General features: G+C 39.6%; 5 protein-coding genes across 11 annotated transcripts; 3 read left to right on the top strand and 2 right to left on the bottom strand.

The window, feature by feature from the left end:
* Positions 20-4,035, top strand: LOC105174669 (probable LRR receptor-like serine/threonine-protein kinase IRK). Of its 2 annotated transcripts, XM_020697822.1 has the most exons (3): positions 20-1,063; positions 1,136-2,198; positions 2,313-4,035. In XM_020697822.1, exons 1-3 carry the CDS (start codon positions 706-708, stop codon positions 3,757-3,759), a joined length of 2,868 nt encoding a protein of 955 aa, XP_020553481.1. In that variant the 5' UTR covers positions 20-705; the 3' UTR covers positions 3,760-4,035. The 2 variants fall into 2 exon arrangements, with proteins under 2 accessions (XP_020553481.1, XP_011095143.1); XM_011096841.2 differs by having other exon boundaries at positions 21-2,198.
* LOC105174668 lies at positions 5,715-9,008 on the bottom strand. Its single transcript, XM_011096840.2, has 4 exons — positions 8,394-9,008; positions 7,960-8,305; positions 7,125-7,249; positions 5,715-6,467 (listed from the first exon to the last, which is right to left on the bottom strand). Exons 1-4 carry the CDS (start codon positions 8,541-8,543, stop codon positions 6,039-6,041), a joined length of 1,050 nt encoding a protein of 349 aa, XP_011095142.1. The 5' UTR covers positions 8,544-9,008; the 3' UTR covers positions 5,715-6,038.
* On the top strand, positions 10,537-11,739 carry LOC105174665 (pentatricopeptide repeat-containing protein At5g41170, mitochondrial-like). Its single transcript, XM_011096838.2, has one exon. It carries the CDS (start codon positions 10,537-10,539, stop codon positions 11,737-11,739), a length of 1,203 nt encoding a protein of 400 aa, XP_011095140.2.
* On the bottom strand, positions 12,063-15,511 carry LOC105174666 (elongation factor P). The gene is made up of 7 exons (XM_011096839.2): positions 14,436-15,511; positions 14,273-14,350; positions 13,911-14,017; positions 13,485-13,562; positions 12,793-12,894; positions 12,553-12,634; positions 12,063-12,379 (listed from the first exon to the last, which is right to left on the bottom strand). Exons 1-7 carry the CDS (start codon positions 14,560-14,562, stop codon positions 12,261-12,263), a joined length of 693 nt encoding a protein of 230 aa, XP_011095141.1. The 5' UTR covers positions 14,563-15,511; the 3' UTR covers positions 12,063-12,260.
* LOC105174663 (B3 domain-containing transcription repressor VAL2) lies at positions 15,649-22,765 on the top strand. Of its 6 annotated transcripts, none has more exons than XM_020697732.1 (13): positions 15,649-16,347; positions 16,453-16,599; positions 17,514-17,595; positions 17,702-17,803; positions 18,194-18,795; positions 18,910-19,006; positions 19,250-19,424; positions 19,506-19,585; positions 19,729-20,118; positions 20,207-20,256; positions 21,217-21,330; positions 21,459-21,526; positions 21,833-22,765. In XM_020697732.1, exons 2-13 carry the CDS (start codon positions 16,487-16,489, stop codon positions 22,612-22,614), a joined length of 2,655 nt encoding a protein of 884 aa, XP_020553391.1. In that variant the 5' UTR covers positions 15,649-16,347; positions 16,453-16,486; the 3' UTR covers positions 22,615-22,765. The 6 variants fall into 6 exon arrangements, with proteins under 6 accessions (XP_020553391.1, XP_011095138.1, XP_020553390.1 ...); XM_011096836.2 differs by having other exon boundaries at positions 15,649-16,348; positions 16,478-16,599; XM_020697731.1 differs by having other exon boundaries at positions 15,649-16,350; positions 16,456-16,599.

Below are 22,926 nucleotides of genomic sequence, written 5' to 3'. Positions count from 1 at the left end.
GTGGGTTCCAATTTGAATTTGAGCAGCAGATTAGAGTAGAATATGAATATGGGAGGGGGGGGGCGCAAACTCCAACTTCAAAGGTGGGCAAGTGGGAGAGAGAGTAATAAAGACGCCACAGACAACTCCGAGGTTGGGAAGGAGGGAGAGACAGATTGATTTACAGTAGTCGAGAAAAGCAAAAGGGGTGAGTGTGTGCGTATTGTGTTCTTCTCTCTATGTTATGAGTATTGAAGCCACCACCATCTGTCTGACAAACACTTTAATGACCCCCCATCATCATCGCTGCTCCCACTCTCTAATTTTTGTATTCCGATTCTTCTTCTATTACTATTACTACACCACCTCTCTGTCGTCTTTTCTTCTCTCTCACTCTCTATTTATTTATGTATTTTACTCAAACCCTTTCCCTCCCCCGCCCCCTATCCCATCATTCTTCTATTACATTTACATACCACCATCATCATTTACATTTCCATTCCTGCTGTAGGAAGCAACCTCCGCCCCGCTGCTATTCTCTCTTCATTTCTACTTTCCTCTGCATGTTATTCCCATCCTTCTCCTCTTTGTATACATATATACACAATATATTCATTCACACTCTCCCCCGCCTTCTCCCTTCCTTTTCCCACTTCTTATGTCTACTCCACATGTTATTTCAAACTTTATCAACCCCTTTCCAATAGTTAAAAAAGTTGATTGAAGATGCTCTGCTATCGACTCACGGATTTTCACCCAGAAATGTTGGTGCTTTTCAAGTTGCTGCCTGTTTTGCTCTTCTTTCCATTGCTTCTCGTTCAATCTTTGGACCCAGCTTTCAACGACGATGTATTGGGCTTGATTGTTTTCAAAGCTGGCCTCACCGACCCACTCTCCAGGCTCACCTCTTGGAATGAAGAAGATGATTCCGCCTGCAATTGGGTCGGCGTGAGATGTGATCAGGATACTAATCGGGTTTCCGAGCTTATTCTTGATGGTTTTTCTTTATCTGGCCACCTTGGAAGGAGTTTAATTAGACTGCAGTTCCTCAGAGTTTTGCAATTATCAAGAAACAATTTTTCAGGTTCCGTAAATCCCATCCTTGCTCAAATTCCATCCCTCCAAGTTATTGACTTGACTGAAAATAGTTTATCAGGGTTCATACCTGAAGAGCTTTTTCAACAATGTGGGTCCTTAAACTCAATTTCACTGGCCAAGAACAATCTCACTGGCTCAATCCCACCATCCTTGAGCTCCTGCTCAAATTTGGAGAGGCTTAACTTTTCGTCAAATCGCCTCTCAGGTCAGTTACCTTCTGGGTTATGGTCGTTGAGTTCGCTTCGTTTGCTTGATTTGTCTGATAATTTGCTCGAGGGTGAGATTCCAAGAGGGATTGAGAGTTTGTATAACTTGAGAGCAATTAATTTAAGGAGGAACAATTTTGTGGGTTGGCTGCCTGAAAATATTGGAAATTGTTTGCTACTGAAGTCTGTTGATTTTGGTGAAAACTATTTTACTGGTACCCTTCCTCTATCAATGAGAAAGCTCAGCGTGTGCAGATATCTTGATGCGAGTAGAAATCTATTGACAGGAGAATTTCCTGATTGGATTGGAGAGATGAGAAGCCTGGAGTTCTTGGATCTTTCAGTTAATAATTTTTCTGGTCGGATGGCAACTACTGTAGGCAATCTCCAGTCCTTGAAACAAGTTAATTTGTCAAGCAATCGGTTTGTGGGAAGCTTACCGGAGTCGTTTGGGAATTGTGTAAACCTTAAGGTTCTTGATGTTGGTCAAAATTTGTTTTCTGGTAATCTGCCCTCATGGGTTTTTAAGTTAGCCTTGGAGAGTGTCTCGCTTTCCGCTAATAGATATAGTGGAACCATCAGTTTTCCTGCTCCTTTGCTGCAATCGTATCAAAGCCTTGAACTCTTAGATTTGTCATCCAATGCATTAACTGGTGGAGTTCCCTCTGCAATTGGGAATTTCAGTAGGCTGCAGGCCTTGAATATATCCCGGAATTCTCTAGCTGGTTCAATTCCAGCAAGTGTTGGCGAACTTAACACAACATCTGTCCTTGATATGAGTCACAATCAGTTAAGTGGGAGCATTCCAGCTGAGATTGGAGGGGCAGTTTCACTGCAGGAATTGAGACTGGAAAGCAATTTCCTGACTGGAGCAATTCCAGCAGACATTGGGAACTGCTCATCTCTAACCTCATTGTAAGTTTTTTACGACTTCAAAAAAGCATTCAAATTATATCTGTGGATGTATTATTATATGTTTTGGGTATCGTATGTGATGTTTAATCTCTTTTGCTTTTGTTTCTCTTGTAGGGTCTTATCCCGGAATAATCTTTCCGGTCCTGTCCCTGTTGCAATTGCAAGCCTATCCAACCTTGAGCTGTTGGACTTGTCATTCAACAACTTGTCAGGAAGTCTACCAAAAGAATTGACTAACCTTTCCCACCTTGACACGTTCAATGCCTCCTTTAATCATCTCCAGGGGGAACTTCCAGTTGGAGGGTTTTTCAATACCATCCCTCTCTCATCTGTGATTGGTAATCCATCTCTGTGCGGTTCCATTGTCAAGCACTCCTGTCCTGCTGTCCATCCCAAGCCTCTTGTACTGAACCCCAACTCATCCGTTTCAAATCACGGTCCTCTTTCTCCAAATCTTCGGCACAAGCGGATAGTACTAAGTGTATCTTCCCTTGTCGCCATTGGTGCCGCTGTCTTTATAGCTGTTGGTGTAGTTACAGTCTCTATTCTCAATATGCATGCTCGCACGTCTATGGCACGGTCCGCTGCTGCTTTCACATTCTCAGGAGGTGATGACTTTAGCCCTTCCCATGACACTGAAGCTAACTATGGCAAGCTTGTTATGTTTTCTGGTGAGGTCGATTTTGTTACTGGGGCTCAATCTCTGCTCAATAAAGATTGTGAACTTGGGCGTGGTGGTTTTGGGGCTGTTTACAGGACAGAACTTCAAGGCGGACGGTCCATTGCCATCAAGAAGCTTAATACTACGAGCTTAGTGAAATGTCAAGAAGATTTTGAGAGGGAGGTTAAGAAACTTGGAAAGATCAGACACCAAAATTTGGTGGCGCTTGAAGGCTATTATTGGACACCATCCTTACAGCTACTCATTAACGAGTATATCTCTGGAGGAAGTTTGCATAAGCATCTCCACGACAGAGAGTCTGCTGGCTGCCTGACATGGCAACAGAGATTCAAAATAATCCTTGGTACTGCTAAAGGCCTTGCTCATCTGCACCAGCTGAATGTTATTCACTATAACATGAAATCGACCAACGTTCTGATGGACTTTTCTGGTGAACCAAAGGTGGGAGATTTTGGGCTGGCCAGGCTACTGCCTGCACTTGACCGATATATCCTCAGTAGCAAGATTCAGAGTGCACTTGGGTACATGGCTCCTGAATTCGCATGCCAAACTGTGAAGATTACTGAAAAATGTGATGTATATGGATTTGGGGTCTTGACTCTGGAGGTGCTAACTGGGAGAAGACCTGTAGAATACATGGAAGATGATGTGGTTGTGCTGTGCGACATGGTGAGGGAAGCTTTGGACGAAGGCAGGATAGAGGAATGCATTGACAAGAAGCTTGAAGGAAAGTATCCAATGGAGGAGGCAATTCCAGTAGTAAAACTTGGGTTAATATGTGCTTCTCAGGTGCCATCAAACCGCCCCGACATGGAAGAGGTGATAAGGATTTTGGAACTTATCCAATGTCCTACAGAGAGTCAAGAAGAACTGGAATGATTTTTACATTGAAATGATGAAATTAAAGTGTCCATATTTGGTGATCAGGTGAAGAGGAATCCAGAAAATAGATGGGCTATGAGTCCTTCATTTCCTTTAACTTCTTTCTTCTATGATATTTTCAAATCTTTTGTTTTTTTCAAATATGGGTGTTGATATTACTTTGTTCCTCACACATTACTGGATTTCTGTTCACCGGCGCCAATTCTGCAGATGGTTCCAGACTCCGGTCACAGTTCATTAAAATTTGCTTTTATAGAGTATATGTATGATTAATCTTCGTCTCTTGATTTTCAAGTTTTACACGGAATCTTCACAATGTCAAAAAGTTGTGCAAAGAGATGCTATTGGGTCTGGCCTAATCCGGATTTATTTGGGTGGCAGAGCAAACAATAAGCAATAAATAAGAGTATATTTGCATCATACTGGAAGGACAATGCTGTAAGTGAACATCTGTTATGGTCTCTCAGTTCACTACTGTTGCAATTAAATAATTATATGTCTAAGTTTAGTTCTATGACTATTAATTTGTGAATTGAACAAAGCTTAAATAAAACTCCCAAAACTACGTATTGATCCATACGCATAAAAAAGAATTTACTTGATTGTGACACTAAGCCGGAATGAACAAATAACTAAAACTTAAGAAGTTGATGGTTTGTTGGGTTGTTAAGTGAACAGTTCAATTGCATATATTGGTAACATGATGTCTGATTGAATAAGCAGAGTGTTGGTTGGTTGGTTAAGTTTGATAATTAAAACTTTGATGTGAAGAATTTACTTGAACGATTTGAGGCCCCCAGAGAATCAAAAGGCTTTGACTTAATTCATCAATAACATCATGAAGGGTTCTTGAGTTCCATTTCCTTCCCCATCTCCCCCATCTCCTTCCTGCTTCATTTCCTACAGTACCTTTCTCTATACTTTCTATTAGTTGCTTTTATTCTAAGTGAGTATGATGGACATCACTCCGGATTACATTAATTATTAGTACAGCAGAATATGTAGCAACATTTTTCAGGCATATATAGTTATGTTCCATTTACAGTACTGAGTACTTGGCCGGGCAGCAGTATTGTCATGTAAGCAAAATTTGTTGTCAAAAGTCGAAAACCACAAGCACGCACACACAGACACACATCATAATCTTGCACTGTTTGATGGGAGAAGAAACCTGTGCCAGGTGTGGAAAAGTTGGTAAAAGCAAAACCATGTTCATTGTACCCCATGAACAACTGTTGTTAATTGAGAAAAAAGGGAGAAAAGGGGTTATCGGAATTTGATGAAAATGTTTAAATTGTTGGAAGAAATCTCTTTTACCCTTTTGGCTTTTACTTTATGGGACAGAATGATGGAACCATGCAATATTCCACCTTTTTTTTTACATAAATAAATGAAAACAGGTAAGTTGGAGGGAGCATTACCATTAGGATGGCAAAGATATAATAAGTGGGGACGGTAGTGAGAATGAAAAGAGCTAATGCTCAATTGCTATAATCATCATTGTATAGATTAAAAGTGAAGCGTGCAATGCTTATCCCACCACTCGCTAAGGGGCCATCCCTATCAACTTGCGAAGCCAAAGTTATGAAAATTATGTGTCAATTGTCTATGTCATTTCAGGTATATACTATTAATAAATTGATCTGATTTTTTCCTTTGTCGTTGAGAATCATGTTATGTTTATGTTGACCTCTAACTCAAACAATAGTATAGGCTGTCTGTTCCGGTATAGATTGCCTATCGGACTGTAATTCAAGAGCATGCTCAACCCACTAACCCATCAAATAAACAGAAGAGTTGGAGAAGATTGCCCTTGCCCACATCATTAGTCATGGATCCCCATTCTCTTTCATTTATTTTTATAATAAAAAGACAATGTACGATTAAAGAAAAGAACTTCAACGTCCAACTTCCGATCCAAGGAAGCCTATAGGAAAACCAAATGGGCCTAATTAGTCAAAAGACGAACTCATTCCACATTCATCAAATCTAGCTGCCAACACTATCTGGAAAATCTACAATTTTGACGTGTATTTTACAAATGAATCACTGTTGCAATCCTATCAACCCAAAACTTTTCTAGTATAAATTTTGATCGGCAGAAAAAATCCTATGTAATAAAGCAGTTACATTTTCTTATCAGGTATACAAATAGGAGAAGGATATATATCATACAAAGTGCTTCTGACATTTGCTATTTCCCAGTCTTTCTCTTGGACGTTTGCTCAATCCCCATCGTGGAACATGCATTCTTAATTTTCCTGGTCTTTTTCCCATCAATCTTTCTTTGCAGACCTAGCAGTGAGCCCATCAGCGGAGAAGTTCCTAACTTGGGGCCCTGTAGGTGATTTTACTGCAGTGTCCTCATCCCAATCATCATCCCAGTCATGATCCCAACCTTCTGCCACATCTACATTGACAGCAGAAGCAGTTTCCGGTAAACCCATTTCTAGTTCCTGATATGGAATTCCATCCTGCCGGTTTCTCTTTCTGAATTTGCAACAAGCCCATGTCCCTCCAAAGAGCAACACCAAAAGAAAGGAGGCATACACAGCATAGATTGGGGTCACTTGCTTAGAGTAGAAAGTGAGCTGTCGCATAAGGTTGTCTACAGAAACAGGATTAACCAAGTGAAGCTCACACTTTGCATTTCCAGAATTCACTATCAGTTCACTGTTCTTGCCCACAATTGACGATATATCCATCTGCAAAGCAAGGGTGCAGAAATGAAGCAGCAAAAAATGAATAAACTAGACAAGTAAAATGAATGCTGTATGTAGACTTCAAATGCAATGAGAAGTTTGTGGATTTAGGGTGGAGGGCATAAAGATCAGAAGCAATGACAATTCAAATGTCTGCTTGTAGCACCAGCCAAGGAGCTGTCGTAGAATCAAGTGGCAAGGATGCATGTTTTGTTCTTTATAAGTCATATTACATATCAATATAGCTAATTTTTTTTGGAATGTGCAATTTTAAAATAAGAATTATCCAATGGAGGGAACAAAGCACCAAAGTTAGCATAACAAGGCCTTTTTATCCATTGAATAACAAAAGGCAAAAGGAAACTCCAGAAATTAACAAAATAAATAACAGAGTTCAACCAAATCGGTAACACAGAGGTGATGATCAACCCCTTGGAGCATCCAGAGAAAGCATCACAGTTGAAAGTGTCTACTTATGATGCTTCATACATGACACAGCATGTAAAACAGTAAGAAATGTTTCAAAAGAACTCTACCTACTTTATCTCAAACTATTAACATTTCTAACCAGAAGATTTCTAACATGACATGTGGCAAATGAGAAGCATAATACAATAAAGGAAATGCTCATCAGCCAGAAAAGGGAAAAACAAGCCTTACCTGCCTAGTTTTGTGTTTGGATACTTCAAAAGCAGGCAAAGCATTGTCCAGATTAGGCAAATTGATATTCACCTTCAAAGTACTTTCCCCTTTATTTTGCACCACAAGGAACAATTGTTTGGTCCCTGCCAAGGTAAAGTAGGACGAAGTTATGTCTTTGTAGGTACAATATGTCACAGTGAGTGACCAATAAATCCATACTATTTCCCCTGTTCCATCTGCAAGTGCAGAAGCACAAAGTAGAAAAGGAATTTAAGTTGTTCCTTTCAAAGAAGATACACAAACATATTGTATGTCCACTATTTTCAACTAACTCAATTAGCTAAATATAACATCTTAGGGTAGAGGATTATAAAACTTGAGAATCATTAACTTTATAAGACATCAGACGTAAAGGCTTAGCAGCATCGGTGGAGGTCCAATTTACTCTTTAATTCAGACAGATTAAGGGATCACTTGGAGGAACACCAAAGATCACAAGAGTCAATCAACTTCATAACTGGTAGGTGTAGACATAATGTGGGGCTTATCAAGTTTCAAGTAATGCCTTTACTACACAACAAGGAGAAGCCCCTGTGCCTCAAAAATACATTCTTAAACAACTATAGAACTACATCTATCAGCCAAATACCAAGCAAATCAAGTCAGTTTCTTGCGGTGGTGGGAAATAACTAACTTCTCCATTCCAGGCTCAACTTTTAGCAGCGCTATGTCAGGTACATAATCATCCATACTAAACAATGTTACAAATATAACAGTAGAGCACTAAACCAAAGCTATAATCTTGAATGTAAGCAAATCAATGGGACGCCCCAAGATTATTTAAATAAGGTACCACTATCTTTTGAGGGTTCAATACAGACAAGCATCTCTTGGACCCTGCACCTTGTCATTGATCCCTCACAAATGCCATTGTTGCCCAACTTCGGTGTGGTCGTACTGTCCGCCTTCCCATTTCCTCTATCAACTAAATTGCCGTTCTTCTCACCTGCAGGCGGGCTTGGAGCACCAGGATTTTCAGTAGTATTGTTATTTTTCTTTAAGCCATTTGAATCAATTGGCAATGTCTTGTCATTATTTGGACTGCCCATCTCAGCTTCTTTGTGCTTCTCTTCCCGAGACTTGCCTGCATTCACCGGATTTGTATTCGATTCGTCAACCGGACTTCCCGTGGGCGAAACCTAGAAACACATTCACTTGCAATGAAAAAACTTGGCTCAATCAGAAAGAACAACGCAAGGAGAATGAGAAAGAGAGAAAGAACATTACCTGTGAATTGGCGGAAGCATTGTTGAATTCACTGCTAATCAATTTCCGGAGATGAAAAACTAAAGAAGCATTACAAGTGTTTGAAACAAGTAGGAAAATGAAGATGACAGCAGTAAACCCATGTTTACCCATCCCACAAAACTTCAACATGTGCAAGTAAAACTGTAGATGGTTTCGGTTATTTCTCTCGGCACGAAGCTAAAGAAGTCATTTTCCAGAAGATTTGGAACTCTTGGTGTCCGATTTCAGCTAGTCACAGAAAGCTTAGGCTTTACGAAGAAGATACAAATAACTAGAGTAAAATGAGAAACGAACTAAATTACATTCCATGGGAGAAAAACTCAGAAAACTGAAGCAAGAATATGGAAAATAAATCAAGGAAAGGAGGAATTAGGGTTTGTGAATGGAGGAATTGGATCGAAACAAGGAAATGAAAATTTGAGATAGGTAGGAGGGCTTTACCGCCATTTGAAATTGGAATAAACAAAAGAAACAAGTATCGTTGGCACAGTCTTGAGCACCGGCAAGTTGCTCCAATAGGTGCCAGATTTCTGTAATTGGGGCTTCATTGTTTAGGAACTGCTGGCCCAAAAAGGTGTGGGCTTGAATAATAATTTAATTTAAAAGTGAGGGCAGATGCAAAGGGGTATTTCATTTATTAATTGCACACAACTGGAAATGCCATTATTTATTTTATGAGTATTTTTTTATTAAATTGAAGGGCAACCAAATAAAGAAAGTAAATTGAATTTTGAAAATCAAAATTCGAATGAAAAAATTAATAAGACGCAACAACCTCAACTTGCTGCAATTGCATTGCATGCCTAATTTTGAATCTATAAATTTAATTTGCTACCTGTCCATACTTATGTCAACTCAACTGTTCTCTGCTATATATATAAATTGCAAATGAATACCCTTCTCATTAAATTACTTTTGACAAATTTTATATTTCATTTGCAGCCATTTTGTATGTGTGTGTGTATATATATATACTTGGATCTGTTCTGTTGAAGGGTCATATATATATATATATTATATATTATATATATATTTCCTTACCTTTTTTCAGTTTGGAATTGCTTGTGAGTTTAGTTGTCTCAGGGATTCCAAGCGGTCAGCCTATCTGTCAGCTTACAAGCTCAAGTTTTCTTGGATTCTTGCCCAAGATTTTCACACCACACTCACCCACATATATATTTAAGTTTATACCCATGCAAGTGGTGATCCAGAATTTGGTGTCCGATATGGAAACGGCGGAAGAAATGGCAGCGATTTTCAAGAGGTTTGGTGACGAACAAAGCACGTTGCTGGACCAGTACGAGCGCCTCTCGTTTGAGGTGCAGCTGAACCAGGCCATGCTGGGGTGGGGCGGAGCGGAACCGGCGGGGGGCCGGTGCCAAGCGCCCCAAAAACAGCCTGTGACAGTGAAACAAGGGCGGCGCAGGCGGGGGTCGGGGTTTCAGAAGGTGATCAAGAAGTTGTTCAGCCCAATACTTGTTGTTGGTAAAAAGGGATCATCAGCAAGAAAAGATGGCACCGCCACCGCCCCAGATCCAAAGGACCCCATGTTTTGGAAAACATTTAGCAGATCTCTAAGGGTTTGAATGATATATTAAATGCCTATATATATATATATATATATTGTCATCATCAACACATATATCTATATTAAAGTTATTGTCGTAATCAAAATTTATTTACCGTCTTATTATATTTTTTGTGATGACAGTGACAGTTAAGTTGGAAAAATATATAACTACTTACTTGGTTTAATGGACTCAAATCTACTTACATTATACATTGGATTGCGTATAAGCGAGGTAGAGAGAGACCACGGACCAAGACAAACACTCACTTTATCCAATCATCTCTCCTCATGCCAACCCCCTTCCACTTCTCCCTCCAATTTCCTTTCGTCTTCACCACCAACTCAATCCACCCACCTAAATTCCGTGTCTCTGCCACACACGTCAAACAAAACCGCAGTCTTTATCAACACACGAGTAGCAGAAATTTGGAGCACCGTCGTTTTCTAGAAACTGTTTCAACTGTCCCAGCTTCACAAAAGCTTGAAGCATTGCAAAAATTACTTCACACAAATGGGGAATTGCATACTATATCCGAGTTTAATCATCTTCTCATGTCTTTGGTTGCAGCAGATGAGTTTGAATTGGCATTTAAACTTAAGTCCAGTTTATCATCTTTTGGGTTAATCCCCGATAGTTGGACCTATTCAATTTTGCTCAGTTGTTACTGCAAGAAAAATGAGCCGTTTGAAGCTAAAATTGTTCTTGACCACATGCTGCAAAATGGGTTCCAACCTAATGTTGCTACTTTTACTGCATTGATCAACTCATTTTGCGGAACTGGGAGACTGCAAGATGCCTTTGAGGTGTTTGACATAATGTCTAGAATAGGATGTGAGCCCACAATTAACACATACAATTGCTTGTTGAAGGGGTTGTGCTATGTCGGGAGAGTGGAGGAAGCTTATGACTTGATGGCGGGCATCAGGAAGTCGTCCTTGAAGCCAGACATTTACACTTACACTGCAATGATGGATGGCTTTTGTAAAGTGGGCAGGTCGAATGAGGCATTAGAGTTACTGGATGAAGCTTTAGAAATGGGTTTGAAGCCGAATGTCGTCACCTATAACACCCTGTTTAATGGCTACTTCAAAGAGGGGAGGCCTTTATGTGGTTTTGGTCTATTGAAGCGAATGAGGGAGAGGAATTGCAAGCCTGATTGCATTAGCTATAGCACGATGTTGCATGGATTGTTAAAATGGGGTAAAATCAAAGCAGCTTTGGGGATTTATAATGAAATGGTTGAAATTGGTTTAGCAGTTGATGAGAGGATGATGAACACCTTGTTGAGAGGTTTGTGTAGGCGTTCAAGAAAAGAGAAAGAGCTGCTGAAAGATGTGTCCAATGTGTTTGAAGAAATGAGGAATGGAAACTATACCATTTACCCTGGTGTGTTTGATTTGGTGGTTGAAGCCTTTTGTAATGGAAAGGAGACGAACAGGGCTTTTCAGATTTTCAATGAGATGGTTAAGATTGGATATTCACCCAAGACATTCACCTTCAACATTGTCATTCATTCCCTTTGCTGTGTTGGAGAGGTTGACAAGGCACTGGCGGTTTTGATGCTGATGCACAAAGACAGAAAACCTAGCGGAATTCCATTCAACATCTTAATTGATGAGTTGAATCAACAAGGAAGGTCATTAGAGGCTTGCCGTGTTTATGGGGTGGCATTGAAAAGGGGGGTGGTGCCTACGAGGAAGCCTACCTACTGCTTGGCTGAACAAAGGCCACATAATGGATGGTATACTTCATGATATGAAATTTTAGGCTTTACTTTCTGAGCTCAGCGGAATTTGTGCAGCATAAATAAGTGATGTGCATAGACTAGTACTTATATATCTTATGGCCAGTGTATAAGCAAGAGACTGTAATGTGTATGGAGTGCTGAAGCAGAAATGGCAATTTGTTATGTTAGAATTCATTTGTTTTCTTAATTTTTCAAAGTCAGTGGGAAGTTCTTGTAGTAGTTTTTATCAAGGGATAGGTGGCCATTTAACAGATAGAGTAGGCTGGCAAGGAGAAAGATTCTGTTCCATTATATCCAACTGTCTAGTCTCTGTAATCATAAAAATTTGACTTCTCAATGATGTAAATGATGCTTCCATTACAAAAAAGAACGCATTATCTCTCTTATGGTTGCTTCTCTTGCATGAAGGAGTAGCTGAAACCCATTTACTACAGGACCTGATGGACTGTTCTCAAATCCACAAATGGAAAAAAATAAATGCCGGATTTTGCAAACCATCAAGTGCACCAAAAATTGATAACAAGTAAGCTACGCACGGCTCATGTACTGCCCAGTTCTAGTATCTATCAAGATTTCCTCACCAACACCTATGAACAATGGGACACTAACCACAGCACCAGTGTCAAGAGTAACGGGCTTAGATCCTCCTGCAGCCAAACAGAAACCAGTTATGTGAACATATGAAGCAATTAGCTTAAAGTATGACGCAATTAGATATGAAGGCTCATGGTATACATTTGTTGCTCCCTATTCAACTCCTCTCATTTTTTTCATCTCATTAGAACAATGGTCCTAAAAAAACAGAAACTCCTAAGAGTACCTTGAGCTGTGTCACCCTTTACACCAGGATCAGCTTCCACGACTTTCAACTTCACTGTGATAGGAAGTTCAAAATCAATGACCTACATCAATGTTAACAGTTAGTCACTTTTCTATTCACAAGCAATTTCCTCCTCCCAGAAGAAGACAAATATGAGAGGTCGAACATTATAATCACTTAAAAAACCAATGTTAAATGGTAAAGAAATGTTGAACTACGACAGCTCAAGTTGACACTAACCTTCGCCTTCCAGAATAGCAAATTGCAGTCCATGCCTTCTTTTAACCACTTAGATTTATCTCCAACATCTGCCTCGTTGAGGCGGAATTCTTCATATGTACTCTGGAACATATATTCCAGGAGTTGGCATTAACTTTTACTACAAAGAAATCAGACTAATTCACCTGTTTAAAGAGTTGTACAGTAAGCCATGTGTGCGCATGAGTACCAGGAGAGAGTAAATAATGAAACAAAATCAATTGTATGCATCAAATTTAGTCTAACAGAAGCCTGAAAATGGGTTCAGATTAAAGCCAAGCAAGCGTGTAATCTATCCAACTCACTTTCTTTCTCTAAGGCCAATTCAGTAGATAAAACAGAGTCCTTACAGGCTTCTACATGGATCTAAGATATCATCTTCTATCTTGTGGGATGTATAAGTCTTACAATATGCATCTACTGGACTCAGGAAAGAGTAACTGCTTATTTGTGTAGTACTTCTCCAAAAATTAAACATAAATAGCAATATGCTGGTTTGGAATCAGCTACTTGCTCTCTTACTAATTATTATACTACGAGTACAAATAGGGGAAAGGCGCAGTCAAAAATGAAAAAGCATAATAGTTTTGTGTGTGCTTGGTACTGATAAAGCAATCACAATCACATTATATATTCAAAGCTACACATATGAAAGTGAAAGTACAATGACTTACCAAGTCCATGAAAACATATTGGGAACCATCTTTATAAGTGTATTGCTTGGTTTCTTTGAATATGTCAGCCTCTTCTATCTATCAAAAGAGTAGAATGAAATAACATTAGCACTCAAACTGGTAATTTGCAATATAATTGGAGCATTGTTGACCTTTTTGGTAATAACTACTAGTGTTGTGGATTGGGTTTGGTCATGCTGACAAGCTTTGCATCAAACATCTCAAATCAAGTTGTTAATGAAGATGGAAAAGTAATTGGGCCAATGAATTCAACATAAACCTATATGCACCTTAGAATGTTTCAAGAATAACCACTTTAAGTGTCTTCCTACATGAAATAATCTTCAACAATGAGCATGATAAGCTACATACACATTCAGCAAACTGAATAGAACAGGAGAAATGCAGCAGCTCTATAGTAATTACCTTACTTCCAGCTCTGAAAGTTTTCTCAACTTGGTTTCCAGTCACATAATTTCGCAATGTGGTTCTTACAAAAGCGGCCCCTTTCCCAGGTTTCACATGGAGGAACTCTAAAAAATGGCCAGAAACCAAAATTACAACTGACAAGTGCAATTTCTTTTAAAGGAAAAACAAGGAAAAATTTTGGTATACTAAATCCCTAGCGCACCCGCGAACGCAGATACGTACTCATTTAGTATATAACAGCGCAAGGCACGCATGAATTCAAAGAATTCCTGGATAATAGTGCAGCTGAGCCAAACACGGACTAAGTAGCATATAAGAAGGAAAAAGGAAAGCAGGTAGACAAAATAAGGAGGAATTACCAATAACCTTCCAAGGATTTCCATCCACTTCAATGTTGAGGCCCACTTTTATGTCGTTGCTTGTAATTGCATATATTTCTGCAATCAAAACAGAGCAGCACTTACAATGCAAGCGATCAGTTATTGCTAAGTGGAAACACAAATAAACAAGGAAACGACTTACTCGGAAATGTGGGACGGCGGGGGGATGAAAGACTGAGGTGGGGGAGAAGGAAGGGGTTAGAAGCGTAAGAGAGAGAGGAAGAGGGTGGGCGGAAACAGGGGCATTTGAAAGCGGAGATTCCCGCCATGGAGGGAACCGGAAACCTCAACGGTGGGAAAATGGTGAGGAGCAGAGGCTAGTAGCTAGGATAAGGGAGAAGGAAAGAAAGAAGTGGGTTGAGGACGAGCAACTCTGCTTATGATGTACATTCATTTTGCTTTTATTGTCTGATTTCTTATCTATAGAGGCAGGCCCAATCTGAGATTGATCCTCCAAAGTCCGTGAAGTAGAGAGGAACAAACTGGGCCTATAACGATCCAATAAAGTTGGATGACAATTAGATTCCCCTTCTTTCTTGGCCCGAGAATTGAGTAACATTGTACAACATGTAGTGAGTGGTTAAGATTTCGTTATCCAGAATTAGGTGGTGCCCATGTTCATGTTTCATGTTCCATGTTCTAGAGAAGGTGAGAAACCAAAGTAACAAGAACAAGAACAACCCCACCACTACCAGTAACAATAACAATTAACAAAACATCATCCCTCCATCCAGTTAATGACGTCACCTGTGATTGCTTATGGACGTCATCTCGCATTTAGGAGTCCACTTGGTTGGAAATGGAAACTCCCACAATTACAAATGAACCGACGGTAATGATGATTGCTTCAACACCAAGTCCAAAAGAGAGAGAAAGAAAGAAAGAAAGAAGCGTGCTGCGTGCACCAACCAACCAACACACAAACAGGAGGTTAGGGGCACCATCCGAGGTATACAGCTGGCGCACACCATAAATAAGATTGTTGGAATGAGGAGAGGGTATTCTGGGAATTTGAGGGAGGCAGCAAGGAATCTTTGTTGCATGCGAATTCCAAAAGCAGCCAACCAAACCCCCCATTGCGGTGGTTGTTTTTTTTTTAATTAGTTATCTGTTCGGATAAAAAGAAGGCAACATGTGGGGGGTACTAGTACTAGTGCAAAAGTGGGATCTCATCTGCCTCTTAATTTTGTTTTGACCATTATTATCATGTACATTGATACTGGTATCATTTTCACTTTTCTCTCATATATACATGGCATTAACAACATATTTAGGGATTGATTAGACATTTACTCACCATTTCTTGATTGGTATTCCCTATTAATTAATTGCCCACATACACTCTTCTGAGTTTTATCTCATCAATTTTACAAAAGAATCCTATTATCCTTTGCATTAAACCTTATACTAGACAAATAAAGAAACAGTATGGCTATCATGAAACTAGTTTGGTAATTCAAAAGCATTGAGATTGTTGTAATTACTTCATTTTGCATGCAAATTGGAGTGTAGGTGGTGCTAGTTGAAAGAGGAGGAGTAGTTTTAGTTTTAGTTTTAGTTTTAGGCTTACCAAATTGGAGCTTGACAACAACATACATGATCATTGATTCTTGCTAAAGCAAAGCAATTTAATTAGCAAGTATTACAAGTCACGATTATGGTTAAGGTTATCCAAATCTTTGTGGTCTATGATTATGAAACTCAGAAGCAAATGTAAAGCTTTCACAATTTCCATGTCAATGCATATTCAAAGAAAAAAGATAAATAAGCATCGGAGGAGGAGTGAAAAGAAAATGGAAGAAGCGATGTATGTTCATCAAGATTGTTGCATGGATTTTCTCAACCCCAATTCATCTCCCCCATGCATATCTCCTGAGCTCGCATAATTAAATCACATACCCGATCCACCTCCCGGATGCCGGGATTTCTTCCCCAATCCCGGCCTTTCTTCTTCTTCTAGTCAAACAAGTCTTCAATTAGGGCCAATCAACACGCCTTCTTCTTCCTCAAACACAAAAACATCTCCCTTTTTTTACTTCTAACTGCTATAAGTTGGTAAGTTCCCACTTCCTATTTTCCATTTCTTTTAATTATTTTAAATATACATAAATCTTTGCCTCAATTCAGTTGACTTATTGTGCTATTTTTTTCTCTTTCTCGGTTGTGTTTTCCCACTTCGCCAAGTGTTTGAAAATGGAGGGTGGGGTGTGCATGAATGGGATGTGCGCTTCTTCAAACTCCCTGGAATGGAGAAAGGGCTGGCCTCTGCGATCTGGTGGTTTTGCTACTTTATGTGATAATTGCGGGTACGGGTTATCTCTTTCTTTCTCTTCTTGGCTCTTCCCTTTTTTTTCCCTCTTTCTCACCGAAATCTTTGCCTCTTTGTTATTTCGTGTCATCAATGTCGAATTTTGTTTTAGCTGCTGTTTTTCATGTTCAATTTCTTCGAATAAACTGAAATTTTAGCATATCTGTGAAATTTGAGCTGACTGGACCTTCTAATTTCTGACAAATGTTATTTTTCTTGGCTTTAATTCCTCCTTTTGGGGGTTTGGGGAAATAGACAAGTATTGACTCTTTCTTTTATCAGGCACGCCAGCATATTATAAACTGTAATACATCTAAAGTAAAGCATAACTCATCAAGATACCAACGCAATTGTGTTTGCTTGAATGTCAACTTTCTTTCTTTTTAGGTAAAATATCATGGCACTTATCCGCGATGCAGGAATCTGGTCTCCAGTTTCTGCAAAACTAATATGCGTAGATGTTAAAAAGCAGCGTTGAGAATTGGTAAATGCAAGGTTATTGTGCACAACCCAATCTTTAAATCATATTTTCAGACATCTCTCTCTAGTACAATTGTCGATTGGAAACATGGGAATTTGTTGAGCATCTTGTGTATGCAAGGTAACTTTGGTTGTCAGAGGATTTGAGTATCTGCAACAGGGTGTGGTTCAAATAGGAGACAGCACAGATTTTCGGTGGAATTTTAAAACCTTAATCATAATAACTTTCCTTTATTTTCTATCTGTAACATGTTGATGTTAAGCATGCTCTTCTATCATAGAACAATGCATTAACATTGGTTCTTGAGATTTGAGTTGAACCAAGAATTTATCCTCTCGAGTTTGTGCTACTTATTTGATCTTTAGAGGCATTTATAATAGTTGATGAACTAATGTCAAGAATATTAACACTTGGAAATGAGTTGACAACAGGACTGCCTATAAACAATTGGTCTTCTGTGAGATGTTCCATTCAGATGAAACCGGTTGGAGGGAGTGCGCTTCATGTGGGAAGGTGAGTCGTTGGATCGCTTGTCCTTATTCAGTTCAATGTTGTACATCTCTTACAGAATCCTAGTCGATTTGTACTGACAGAGCTTTATCGGTTTTTACATTGGCAGCGTCTTCATTGTGGGTGCATTGCTTCTAGTTCATTGCTCGAGCTACTTGACACTGGTGGTGTAAGTTGTAAAGGCTGCAGCAAGAGTTCTAAGCTTCCTTCTGTAAGAACAATTTATGAATGCTTAAATTGTAAGCCACTGGACAATGGATGCATCAATATCTAATTTTCTGATGGCGCTCCTGATGTGTTTTTTATAGACATTTTTTATGTGAATGTGTGTGCATGTGCGTGAAATTCTAGGAATGATTATGGAGCTTTGTACTGTTTCAACTATCTTGAATCAAGTGATCATATCTGTTACTCTTTCTATTATATTTTCTTCATTCATAGAAGATATATATTGTTTAATACACTTTAGATGTTAAATTGTTCTGAGAATTTTTAGTGATGCAGAATATTAAACTTTCAACGAAATATTCCACATGTAACTGTGGGAAATTTTAGTTCCTCCAATCGAAATATAGTCTGATTCTTCCAAAGCTTTATGCAGACACCATTGGAAGAAAAACATAAGGCATGTGATCTGTCTACAGAAAATGGCGGTGATCTAAATTTTTGTAGGATGGCTCCTGCACAATCTGGTGATGATGCTGAAAATGACCGCCAAGAACACTTGCCACCACCCCAGACTGTTGATACAATTCCAAGGAAACAGGAAGATGATTTTGCTGGTTCAGGAGAAATTGGGTATAAACTGTTGCCAAGCTTTAATCAGTCATCCATTGGACCATCAAAAAGCTGCGACGCATTGCAAGAAACTAGAAGTGCTAAAAGTGTACATGAATCATTAGTCCAGACGAACTTGAGCATCAGTCTGTCTGCCTCGTCAAACTCAAATTCCTTAACTGGGGTGATTGCTGAAGAAAGGCAATTGAGCACCGCAATATGTTCATTTCAACAGGGGTGCAGGCCCCGCCATCTCCTACCAAGGCTACCGAATTCCATTCTGGCTGCAGGACTAGAGACAAACTCTGGCACTATTTCGCAGTTGCGTGTTGCAAGGCCACCTGTGGAAGGAAGGGTCAAGAATCAGTTGCTTCCACGTTATTGGCCTCGAATAACAGACCAGGAGTTGCAGCAAATATCTGGAGAGTATCCTTAACAAATCATCTTCTTTACCAGCTTTCTATCTCTTCACAACTGTCGTATTAGAGTTAATCACTTAAACATCTTCGTAGGGAGTTCATTTCCTTAATTTGCTTCAAGCTCAAATTCTACCATTGTTCCCTTATTTGAAAAGGTTTTGAGTGCTAGTGATGCTGGCCGAATCGGTCGTCTGGTTCTTCCTAAAGCATGTGCTGAGGTAAGTTTGTCATTAATCTGGCGATTGATGTTTGGAAGTATTACTGTACACTCTTTGAATTACGAAAAATGATTATTAGCATGAATGTGCTTCTATTTGTTTGCCAACTGTTATAGAGGTACCTTCTCATGCCACCTCCCCATCCCTGAGAAAATGTGAGACAGAAAAGAGAAACACCTACTCAAGCTATCCTTGGCTTTTCTCATGTTCTTTATGAAATTAACCTAATAGTGCACTTTTCAGGCATATTTTCCGCCAATCTCTCAACCAGAGGGCCTTCCTCTGAGGATTCAGGATGTGAAGGGCAAAGAATGGGTATTCCAATTCCGATTTTGGCCAAACAATAATAGCAGAATGTATGTTTTAGAGGGTGTTACCCCTTGCATTCAGTCAATGCAATTACAAGCTGGAGATACTGGTATTGCAAACAATCTCTCTTTCTTCAGTACACAAATTTTTTAAAAAGTTGTTTTCTCATCTCTGAGGCTTGTCCTGTCAGTTACCTTCAGTCGAATGGATCCAGAAGGAAAACTTCTGATGGGTTTCAGGAAAGCATCAAACAGTATTTCTGTACAGAAGGTAGCTACAGTTGTCAATGTCTCAGGAATAATTTTTATAACCAATAAGTTATTCAAATTATGATATACACTGATAGCTGAGATACGTAGATGCTACTTTACATTAAATAAAGGATATGATCATGTTGGTGGTTAATGGAGCAGGAATCACATTATTCCATGAATAGTGGTGCTCTTCAAGGTGAAACACTCTTGGGCAGTGCTGAAAATTTACCTTTAATGAGTGGCTACTCTGGCCTTCTTCAGTCACTGAAAGGAAGCAGGAATTCTTCTATGAATGTTTACTCTGGGAATATCAACCCCAAAATCATTGAGAAGAATGTAACTGGAGACAATCTACTGGCCCAACCATTGCTGCTTCCAGAGCGCAAACGAAGAAATATTGGGCCCAAGAGTAAAAGACTACTTATTGACGGGCATGATTCTTTGGAGCTGAGGCTGTCGTGGGAAGAGGTACAGGAGATGCTTCGCCCACCACCAAGCACCAAGCCAAGCACCATTTCAGTTGAGGATCATGAATTTGAAGAGTTTGAAGTAAGAAGTTTTGCACTTTCCAAGTTCACGTGAATAGTCTATTAATGAGAATCACTAGATCTGATCCGATGCGTATATCCATTTTCAGGAGCCACCTGTTTTTGGCAAGAGGAGCATTTTCATTGTCCGTCTATCTGGGTAAGATGAGAAATTTTAGAATAGTATCTACTGACATGATGTTTCTCTGCTCTATTAGAAACAACAAGATTATGTGTAACTGTCCCAGTCCTTAACATATATTTGTTTGCGTTGATTTCTAAAGTTGCTGAAAGAATATACTTTGACATGATCGCTGTGACAATTGAGTCTATCTAAACAAAAACCGGATTGGTGCTGCCAGAATCTCTCTTGGATAAAAAAAAGTCAGACAAGGTACCTTAAAATATGATAACAGGACTTGGGTGTCTGCAGGAACCTAAACTGCAGAACTAATTCGATTGTCTCCAAAAAGCAATTGAAATTGTCTATCAACCAATGCAGCGAATGCACTAAATACCATACAGATGTACATACTGCAGACTTCTCATGGTTAGTCTGCCCATTAATACAAACTACAAAATATCCTGCTTGGCTAGCTTAGACGAGACTGGTTATGGAATAGGGGGGCTAGCTTAGACCGGGATGGATAGGGTAAAATTCAACCCAATTCGAAATGTCACGAAATCCCCCGCTCTTCGGGGAGCACGAGCGCTGAAGTAAGCTCCTTTCTTTTACCTATAGGGTTAGCCAATGCCTTGTATGTCAATTGTGAGCCGGATAAACTCTCTGAGTATGCCAGCATTAGGTTATGAATATCTTACTTTCATTCCCTGATTTAAGGACTGCATCTGCCTGATTGTGCACCTGTAAGCTTATCCTAACCTACTGTAAATAGAAAAGAAGAAAGAAAAGGGAGTTACGTCCATGCAAGAAATGATAATCTAGAACAAACTTGTAGCTTTTAGCTTGGACGTGATGGCACCAATAAGTATAGATATCTGAGTGTTGCGTGACGTAACAGAATTGCTTCTAAGGCCCATATCACGAGTCTGTAACACTTATTCTTCAGTTTCATTTTCTGAGATAAGATTGAATGACATTGAAAACAACTCAATCCAGGGAGCATGAGCAATGGACTCAATGCGATAGTTGCTTTAAATGGCGAAAAATGCCCATTGATGTTCTTCTCCCTCCCAAATGGACATGTCGCGACAACATCACCGATCAGGCAAGGTTGGTTTGTTTTTTATACATAAAGAGAAGATTGAAAGAGAATCTTCATTTTCCTTTTTGGTTCCTGACAATGTTCTTTAGCTATGCATATGCTTACAAGTGAATTATTGCTATTCTTTTCGGAGCAGAAGCTCATGTTCTGCGCCAGACGAGTTGAGCCCCAGGGAACTTGAGAATCTTCTCAGGATGAACAAGGGTATCATATTTCTCTCCGTGGTTTTTGCTATATTAGATTGTCCTTCCTATTTTCTCCAAAATGCTTCACTGATAAATAAAAGAGAAGAGGGCTGATGATTCTGGTTCGTAACCTAGTGATTGAATGATACCCTTATGATAATGAATAAAACTTTCTTTTGCTCCTCTTCCTCCCTTCCCCCCATCCCAAAAGAGAAGTTACTACAAGGTGCATTTGTATACATGCCAGGCAACACGCTTAGTAAGGTTTCATTGAAATAATTTATAACAAATTACTTTTCTTTTTCATGTTTACTTCGTTGAGTAGACTTCACAAAAAGGAGAGTCCCCACAAGCCTCAAACCAGTGCATGAAAATGAATCTCAGGACCTGGAGACTCTCACAAATGCTGCAGCTGTTGGAGGTGGGATGAATGAACCAGGTGCTTCATCTGTAGCAACAACTACCAAACATCCGAGGCACCGTCCAGGCTGCTCCTGCATTGTGTGCATACAGCCTCCTAGTGGGAAGGGCAAACACAAGCCCACATGCTTGTGCAATGTCTGCATGACAGTCAAACGACGCTTTAAGACCTTGATGATGCGCAAGAAGAAACGTCAATCAGAGCGTGAAGCAGAAATTGCACAGAGGAACCAGTTTGCCTCAGCTGCTGAGGAAGCAGAGGTGGATAGTGTTTCTCATCAGGTGTCACCACAACTTGTTGGTTCTGACAATGCAAAGAAATCAGAAAGTGAAATGCTTTTCAGATGCCAGAGCGACGGGCAGTCTCAAGAAAATGCTGAAATCTTGAAGGGAGGACTAGACTTAAATTGTTGTCCAGGTCGGGAACATACTGCACCTTCCCATGTCAGCATGATGAGTCTTCTTCAAGAAGCTAGTTTGCCTTTGGAGACATATCTAAGGCAGAATGGACTTACAAGCTTGGTTTCTGAGCAACAAGCGTCTGCACCACTTGTGGTACCCCAGGCACCTGGAGCAAACATGGCCCAACCGCAGGAGGATCAAGGTTTTTCTGCTTTTACTCCAGAGCATGAGGAGGCTAGTCATGAATTATCTGAAAAAGACCAAAAAGAAAATGATACTTCTTGATGGTTCCCTCTTTTTTCTTTTGTTCTTATAGTTTTTATTGGTCAATCCTTGCTACAAGTGAAGCATATCACATACATACATGTAGAACATGTTCAGAATGATGCCTAAAGATGATGATATCATGCGAAATACAAAGTCATATTACTTATTATTCGAGCTTGCAGCATACATGAACCTAATCCCTCGCAATACAAACTTTTCTTCTTTTGACAAGTAACATGAGACATCCATACATGTACAGGTTTCAAAAAGATCGCAACCTCTACACTTGCATCCAGAAGTGTTCAATACTCATTCCTAGTTCAATACATA

Source organism: Sesamum indicum, linkage group LG11, assembly GCF_000512975.1.
Source record: "Sesamum indicum cultivar Zhongzhi No. 13 linkage group LG11, S_indicum_v1.0, whole genome shotgun sequence".
NCBI lineage: Eukaryota > Viridiplantae > Streptophyta > Magnoliopsida > Lamiales > Pedaliaceae > Sesamum > Sesamum indicum.
Note: the sequence above shows the minus strand (reverse complement) of the source record. Positions and strands in the feature narration are given on the sequence as shown.